This window comes from Cibotium barometz, chromosome 16 (assembly GCF_041138505.1).
Source record: "Cibotium barometz isolate CiBa-2024 chromosome 16, ASM4113850v1, whole genome shotgun sequence".
Taxonomy (NCBI): domain Eukaryota; kingdom Viridiplantae; phylum Streptophyta; class Polypodiopsida; order Cyatheales; family Cibotiaceae; genus Cibotium; species Cibotium barometz.
In genome coordinates, this window is record NC_141061.1 from 59,628,274 (window position 1) to 59,637,311 (window position 9,038).

Sequence of the window (9,038 nt, forward strand, 5' to 3'; positions counted from 1 at the left end):
GAGGAGCGGTAGAGCCATCTTGCCCTGTACATGGGGGTCCACTAGTAGCTGCACTCTGACTTGGCAAGAAGTGTGGCCATGAGGCCCCCAAAAGCAAACTGCAAAGTCTGTCGCACGGCCTGAAACTAAGCGGCCTGCTCCCTAAGAGAGGGAAGCTGTGCAAGATCCATATCCACCGTAGCCAGGTGTGACCTAGCAGATTGAAGCTCCACCTCTAGCGTGGTGGCATGCTGCTGGGATGCGGTAAGAGAAGATTTGAGAGTAGCAACTTCTGCACGAAGTTGCATAATAGTAGTAGCTTGTGTCATCTCCTCTTGAAATTGGGTCACTTCCTGAGATCGTAGTTGCTGGATGGTATGGTTGGTGCGGCGCAGCTCTCCATGTAACCGGGACCATTCCTCTGATAGTAGGATGAAATAATCTCTGAGGTACTCAGAGTAGATGCGTGCCTCGAGGGACACACTGTCGAAATTGCGCACCAAATGTCGGGCACGGGCGGTACGCGGAAGATCCAAGGTGTGCGGAAGCCTGGTGAAGGGTAGCACATCCCAAAAGGGATCAGGAATAGCATCTATGAAAGGAGATTCTTGGGGATCCCAAGATGTGGAGGAGGCAGCTCAAGAATCCGAAGAAGATGTCGATGGCGAGGATGGAGATGAAGATGGTGGGTGTGAAGCAAGGCCGAGAGAGGTATTCACCCCGATGGTGGCAAGGGAAGCATCGGTGACTTGTGGACTCAATGGAGTTGTGTGCTCCAAGTCAAGAGGGATAGAAGAGGAAAAGAGTCCTATGTTGAAATGGTGGGTGCAGGACCAATAGGTGGGGAGAGTGGTGAGGTAGTGAGACCGGCAGAAGTCAGTGTGGTGAGATTGGTAGGTGGATGAGTGTAACGGGAGGCGGACGCGTGTATTGGAATCGTATAAATGTGAACAAGATTCTGAGCACTTAACACTTGAGCATTACAACCACAAAGCTGAAAATGACAGTACACCACATAAAGGGGCCGATGATAGGCTGACCCCCCCCCCCCCCCCTTTAGGTTATATTACCAAAAGAGTCTGCAAAGTACAAGATTACGGGTGCCTGGGGATTCACCACCAGCCTGCACCTGATTCTTCCAAATACATCATGAATGAATACATTTCAAACAAGAGAATCTGAGGTACATCCGCCCTACACACAGGTACATCCGCCCTGCACAAGCCTCTTCACAGGTACATCCGCCCTGCACAAGCCTCTTCACAAGTACATCCGCCCTGCACAAGAGTATCACAATCCTCACAGGTACTCCGCCCTGCACAAGATGTAAATGGATCTTTAGGCCCTGTTTCCACGCGAGAAACTGATCCAGAAACCTGTATTCTCCGCGAGCAAGTGTCCCCAATGCTTGCCCTAAGCACCTGTTATACCAGGAATCCTTGAGACACATCTATGCTCACATATTCCATTGCTGTCCGGTCTGTTTTGTGCAATAACCAGTCCAAAACAGCAACTTTCTATCGCGAGAATTCCACCTGTAAGGGTCCTACAGCCCTGTGGAGGTCCCTAGAGTTGTCCTGTACTATCCAAGTTGACTTTGGACACCTGTAACCAGCCCAAAACTCGCAATAACCAGAAATTGCAGGTCTGAAATTTACCAACCAGCCCTTTAGAAGAGTGTGGGGATCGTTATCCAAGCTTGTGTGAGTCTGGGAAGCAAGCAACCAACCCTGTAGCAACTCCCAAAGCTCCAACCAGCTCTCCAATGTGTTGAATAATGAATAAAACAGCCCAAAAGGCCTCTTGAGGGAGGCGCCTTTTTCTAGTGCCACCTAAGGGGCTTGGTGGGTACACATACTGGCTGACATGTGTCCCCATAAGGTGTCCAGGTAGGTGTCCAGCCCATAGTGTTGCATTTGTCCTGTTTGTATAAGTTTAGGTCCAACCAAATGGGAAATGGCCATAAGCTGTCCGGACTTCATTAATTTTGGTCCAACCAAATGCGAACGCATCATAAGTTGTCCGGCCACTTATTAATGAGTGTGGACCTGCAAACCAATAAACTTTAGTAGTAAATGAAATAAGCTGTAAATTGAGTATGGACGCACTTACCACCTGCAAAACCCATAAGCCCACAATTTTGGGCCCAAACAGGAGTGCACACACGTGTCCACAAGGTGCCCGGGCGTCCCCCGTCCTTCGGACTTCACAAGCCAAAATAACAAGCATTGTCCAGGCAGCAAGACAATGTCACACAAAGTAAAATAAAGTTATGGCATGCATCATTTATGCATTGTGCACATGTAAACTTGGAGAATCACCTATCATCATTCTTGTACTTGAAAATATTCCGCCTGCCATCATAACACACCATGTGTGCATGGCCGGAATCCACACGGGCACCGCCCGAAAGTCCACAAATGTCCTGCCATGTCCTTGGACTCATATGCATCCACTCATATGATCCATACACATGTCCAGGTATAATACATACATGCATCCGCATGTTTCTAGGCCTGACACGCATCCGCATGTCCCTAGAATATAGGGGTTTGTGACATCTCCCCGGCTTCTAATCAGTTGACCGCAACTGAAAAGCCTCCAGATAGGCCTTCAAAAGATCTAGGTAATCCTCGAAGTAGGCCTCATCCATCCATTTCGCATCCAAAGCTGAATAATTCTTGAACTTCACAAGGTACCTACGAACAAGTTTGCCTCCCGCAAGCTTTCGTTCCTTGTGAAAAACAATCTGTTCAGGTTGAAGAATCTCTTCCAGCTCATCCACCTCGGGTGGGTCTTCCAAAACCGGCTCAAACGGTGTCGGTCCCACATAAGGCCTCAATAGGCTGACATGAAAAGCATTATGCATGTTCCAATGATCTGGGAGTACAAGCCGAAATGCAACATCATTGATCTTCTCCAAGATCTGAAAAGGTCCATAGTACCTGTTGGAAAGTTTAGGGTACTTTCCCTCTTTTCCTGGCCTCTTCCGAAGGCGTGCCTTTTCAAATTTTAGCAAGACCCAATCACCTTGTTTGAATTGTACATCCCTTCTATGCTTATCAGCTGTCTTTTTATTCTTGGTTTGAGACCTCTGTATGGCTGTCCGTACCTGTGCAAATGCAGTATCCAAGTCTCTGACATACTCATCTGCTGCAAAAATCTCATCCTTTGTACGAAGGATGGGTGGTAGTACCACCTTGCCATAGATAATCTCAAAGGGCGCCTTGCCCGTAGAAGTATGTACCGTATTGTTGTAGGCAAACTCCACAAGTGGTAAATACTTCTCCCAATCCGATTTGTGGTCGGATACATAAGATTTCAGCAAGTCGAGGACGGCTGAATTTGCTATTTCACTTTGCCCATCTGTCTGTGGATGGTAAGTTGATGAGAAGTTCAGCTTTTTACCCATATTGTCAAACAATGCGCGCCAAAATAAGCTTGTGGTTCTAGGATCTCTATCCCCCACAATAGATTTAGGCATGCCATGGTGTTTGAATATCTGTGCCAAAAACATCCTAGCCATATGATCTGGCTTTATTGTCTTGCGCACGGGAATGAAATGTGCCTGCTTGCTAAACCTGTCAATGATGGTCCAAATAGCATCATTTCCCTGTGGCGTCCTTGGCAAATCCATAATGAAATCCATAGCAATGCTTTCCCATGGTTCATTTGGTATAGGCAAAGGCTGAAGCAATCCAGGTGTTTTATGTCGGTCAAACTTGACCTTTTGACATACCGTACATTCACGTACATATGCTTCAATATCCTTGCGAATATCTGGCCAAAAGAAATACCTCTCCAAAGCTTGTGCTGTGGCCAAAATGCCTCTATGACCTGCATATGGAGGCATGGCACTCATCCATAACCTTATGGCGAAGGTTCTTTACCACACACATACGATTTTGCATCATGAGATATCCATCTCTTATGACATAAGATGGGACAGCAATACCCTCTTGCAAATCAGCCCATACATGTGCAAAATCCTCATCCATATGATAAGCATTTTGAATTGAAATGGGGAGTCTTTGTAAGTGCATGTTTCAATTGTCATAAATTTGGGCATCATGCATCAGAATGCCCGAGTGTTCTCCACAAGCCACCCGTGACAGTAATTTCTTCTCTGACAAAAGCTCAACCATCAGTACAGGTGCCTCAACCTCGGGGCTCTATGATGACTTCTCTTTCAACCCATTTGGATAAAGAAAAACAAAAGGTTGTGACTAATGTGTTGCAGCAGAATGTTATGCCTATAGGGACAGTTAAAGGAAAAGAGAAGAAAAAAGAGAAAATTGGTTAGGATGGATGGCAAACACCACGCAAAGTGGTCTCATTAAGGCAACACCCCAATTCAATCTTCTAATTGGTCAACATATCAACCACTAATGGGTCAACCAGTAACTCTAGAAGCTGCCATAGGAATTGGAAAAAAAATGGGCTAAAGTAGTAAAGGAAGTGGAATAGTAAAGGAAGTGGAATAGTAACTCTAGAAGCTGCCATAAGAATTGGAAAAAAAATGGGCTAAAGTAGTAAAGGAAGTGGAATTATTTTTATGGATGATGACATTGGATATGAGTTGTCTCATGCCACATAGAATTCAAAATCTATGATACATAAGACTGAGATGTAAATATGAATCACTGTAAATAAATCCACATGTTCGATATGTATATACTGTTAAAATGTCTTTCATAAAATATACAACTGGTTCTGCTGCTAAATGCACAAAAGAGGGTGATGGATTGGATTAGATAGATAGATGCCTCGTTATAAGCGTATGTCATTTGTTCAGTTGACTGCAGCCAGAGCATATAAGTTGATTATTCCTCCCCCATGGATTGCTGAGCATGCTAATCAGCTTTGGCAGATATTAAAGCCATTGCGTTGGTGGAAAACATGCCTTAATAGAATTTGGAAAAATAAACTGCCTTTGAAACAGAGAGTCTTCTTGTGGAGATGCCTGGTTGGGGTGCTTCCTGTGGGTATACTACTGGCCAAGAGACATTACCTCACTACACTGTATCATGCACGAGAAATGGTACCTCATTTGCTTTGGCACTGTCAGTATTCTCGTGCTCTTCTTGATAGGCTTTCTGGATATTTGAAGGATTGTTTTCCTCCGCATCCTATTTCCAAGCAATTCTAGCTTTTTGGCAGACATTCCAATGAATTATCAGACTACTCACAGTTCCTTGCGTGGACAAGATTCTGGGCACTATGGACTCTCTGGCATGATAGAAATCAGTGAGTTTTTACCGACTGATCAGTTGATACATGGCCTTCACAAATGCCCGGCTGTCCATGATATGTCTAGGGGTCCAAAAGCTAGTTAAGCTAACATCTATGCTATGTATATACAAATTCCATCTTAGCCAACAGTACACATGTTGTAGACTCGGCTAGATCCCATAGCCTTACGTCATTAAAGCGCATGGTGCGGTTTCGAAGAGTGTTACAACAGTGGCGAGACCCTGTGTGGGAAGTAATTCTAACCAAATGTGGCTAACATCTTTATACACGGGCTCACATAGTACGTAGGCCTGTTTTATTTGGTAGATGTTTATTGTTTCCGACATCCAGTTATTCATGGATCATATGTACTTATTTTTAGTCTCATAGACCCTTAGGGTCTTTCTTCTTTTCGGATGCTGGTAGGTTTGCAGGGCTGTCCTAAGAAACAACAAGCTGCCGAGCTTGACCTGCATAGTCAATTGCAATGCACTTTCTTATGGTCATTCTTTTTCAATTATGAATTTGCTTGTTCTAATTTAGGTCTTCTCTATATTCTCTCATGGAGTCTGCAGGCAGGGGCTTTGGTTCAAGTCTATACGGACGGGACGGTTCTAGTCACACATGGAGGAGTCGAAATGGGACAAGGCTTGCACACCAAAGTTGCACAGATTGCTGCCTCATCCTTTGGCATCCCTACAAGCTCAGTGTTTATCTCTGAGACAAGCACAGATAAGGTACCTAAAAGGCTCCAATTATTTGCTACTAAAGTGAGACATCAGTTTTTGTTCTTTTAGAGGGTCTATATTCTTTGGGAGATATTTTCTCAACACAACATTTTCTGTGCTGCTTTATCAGGTTCCAAATGCTTCTCCAACAGCAGCTTCGGCAAGCTCAGACATGTATGGTCAAGCAGTTCTAGATGCATGTGAACAGATAAAAGCTCGCATGCAACCTGTGTCGGAAAGGAATTCTTTCTCATCATTTTCTCAGGTCTCACACTTTTTCAAACTCATCATGGTTTAGGATCCTGTTCTTGTTTTATCATTTAAGTTACTTGGCCCTCTTTCTTCGGAGGGTTAGTGAGTGTATGCGTGTGTATACATATATGTAAATACACATGAACGCGTACACGCACACACGTGCACATATTACATACATACATATATACATATGTACACGCACACACACATGTGCACGTATTACTTACATACATATATACATATGTGCATGATGCACAACACATACAATTTATATATGTGCAATACCCACCAATATGTACAATACGTACGTACGCGCATAAATGTCTTTGTGTATATCAGTGGGTGGGTGGGTGTGTGTTTGGGGGGTGTGGGGGGGTTGCGGGGAAGTAGAAAAAGGAAGATAAAATTTACTCTTACTTTTTCCTTAAAAATTTATTGTTGCTGTGCAGTTGGCTAATGCGTGCTTTCTCGAGCGTGTAGACCTGTCAGCTCATGGTTTCCATGCAACTCCTGATATTGGCTTTGATTGGAGTACTGGCAAGGGGAGGCCTTTCAATTACTTCACCTTTGGAGCTGCCTTCGCTGAGGTTGAGGTTGACACCCTCACGGGAGATTTCCAAATACGAAGAGTAGACATTGTCATGGATGTTGGGACATCACTGAATCCTGCTATTGACATTGGGCAGGTTGTATCCCTTTTTCCAAAGTTTCTTATATATTCTCTGGTAGTACAGCCCTAGGCATTTTTGGACCTTTCACGTTAAGCACTCCAATGACTTGGTTGTTCCCTAAGTCCTTTTGATCCACTTAACACTCTAAGCAATGCCTTGGAGGGCCTTAACCTCACCACTCCAATCAATGCCTTGGACATCCCGCAGGCCTCAGGAAGTAATTGTCAACATGAAAAGCAATAGCCACGCCCTGTAGATTCTTTACAGCATCGTCCTCCCTTGGGGCAAGACATATATAGCACGTGCAGATACTGATGGTCTGATTGCTGACACTCAAAATGTTTGCAGATTGAGGGAGCCTTTGTGCAAGGACTTGGATGGGTAGCTCTGGAAGAGGTCAAATGGGGCGATAAAGATCATTTGTGGGTAAAGCCCGGCCACCTGTTTACACAGGGTCCAGGAACATATAAATTACCCACAGCAAATGATATTCCTGGGGAGTTTCGGGTTTCCCTTCTGAAGGTAGTCATTTAATTTGGATTTTATATTTGGCATTACGTGCTTTGTATTGCTGGTTAAACTTGCTCTTTTTTTTTTGGGAGGGGGTCCTAGGATGCACCTAATGTTAGGGCCATCCACTCGTCAAAGGCAGTGGGAGAGCCGCCTCTGTTCCTTGCATCTGCAGCTTTTTTTGCTATAAAAGACGCTGTTGTTGCGGCCAGGAAAGAGCATGGACACGATGGTTTCTTTGTGCTAGATAGCCCGGCAACGCCTGAAAGAATCAGAATGGCTTGTGCTGATGAGTTTACTCAACCATTTGCAGCACCTGATTTTAGACCAAAACTAAGCTTATAGAAGAGCTATGAATGCCGCCTTGACCGATTGCTGCCGGCGACATTCTTCCTGCTTTATTGGGATCTCTTGGAGAGGACAATGTACAGGTCAGGTGGCCTTGGTTTCATGTCCCATTCTGAAGGCCTTATAAATTTGATCCATTTAGGGTTTATTAATGCTAGATATGAACTTCTAAATGTTAAAATTAAAGCTTAGGAGGTACATTGTTGTACAGCATGTGTCTTTGTACCTTAATGTTGTACAACTTACTGTAGATGTGCATTATACATACATACAAGTCAGAGCTGCTCAGTATCAGTGGTGTATAGATCATTACACAAGGTGGCCTCTACCTTCAAAAAATAACATTAAGGGATTAGAGAAGAGGAGTGAGCCTCTTTTCGTCCCAACAATGAGAGATTAAAGCTTGATTCAATGTAAGAAAGATGAAATTGAAAGATGTTTTTAACAACCTAAGAAGGTTTTATTAAAGTATCCATCATTCCATCAGCCACCATTTTAACCTTCATGGTGAAGGCTAGGCCTACTTCAAGGATCTAAAAATGTTTATGAATTTTGTTTTTGGATAAAGGACTTTGAGAGAACCTTAATGATTTTGCTACATCCAACATCTGCTCACAAATAGTGGCAGTAGGGATACACAAACAGCCATCAAATATGGTACAAAACTAGGTCAATGCACGTTTTGTTCACCCTTAACCCTGTACAACCTTTCTAGAGGATAATTTTTTGAAGCAATAGTTGATGTGATAATCATTGTTGTACATTGCTCACAAGTTGTTTCTTTAGAGTGTCATCCCTCATCCTAAGGGTGTAGATATTATTATTGCTCATTGTTGTACATTGCTCTCTTGTAAGTGTGTAGATATAATCATTGTTGTAAAGTTGTTTCTTCAGTGTGTCATCCGTCATCCTAAGGGTGTAAATATTATCCTTTAATCTCTCCACCCATTACTCACATTGCTCTCTTGCAAGTCGTTTATTTAGTGTGTCATCCCTCGTCCTAAGTGTGTAGATATTATCCTTTAATCTCTCCACCCACTACTCATTGGAGGCAATTGCCTTCACTTGTGTCTTCACTACGTCTAGGTTTCTATCTAGGGGAGTGGATTACCCTTGCAAGAGCTCCTTGATTTCTCAAATATGGATGCCTGCATCTTTGATTTCTTAAAAGTGTGGCCAAGCTTTTGCAAAAGAAAATTTGCACGCCTGCACTTTAGTGTGTGTATAATGCCACTACTTGTGTCATTGTATCGATTTGCATGGTGATGTGCTATTCTCTCATGAGTCTCTATCCAGCTTGATTCCTAATTGATTC

General features: G+C 43.7%; 1 protein-coding gene across 2 annotated transcripts in view; it reads left to right on the forward strand.

The window, feature by feature from the left end:
• Positions 1 to 8,191, forward strand: part of LOC147630801 (xanthine dehydrogenase 2-like) — a 57,311-nt gene extending 49,120 nt beyond the window's left edge. The window contains exons 10-14 of one of the 2 annotated variants that reach the window (XM_086810788.1): positions 5,787 to 5,948; positions 6,070 to 6,204; positions 6,644 to 6,880; positions 7,214 to 7,387; positions 7,468 to 8,191. In XM_086810788.1, the coding sequence (XP_086666914.1) occupies positions 5,787 to 5,948; positions 6,070 to 6,204; positions 6,644 to 6,880; positions 7,214 to 7,387; positions 7,468 to 7,488 (729 nt within the window). In that variant the 3' untranslated portion in view covers positions 7,489 to 8,191. The remainder of the gene's footprint in view (positions 1 to 5,786; positions 5,949 to 6,069; positions 6,205 to 6,643; positions 6,881 to 7,213; positions 7,388 to 7,467) is intronic. The other variant, XM_086810787.1, reaches the window with a different exon arrangement.
• The last annotated feature ends 847 nt before the right edge of the window (positions 8,192 to 9,038 follow it).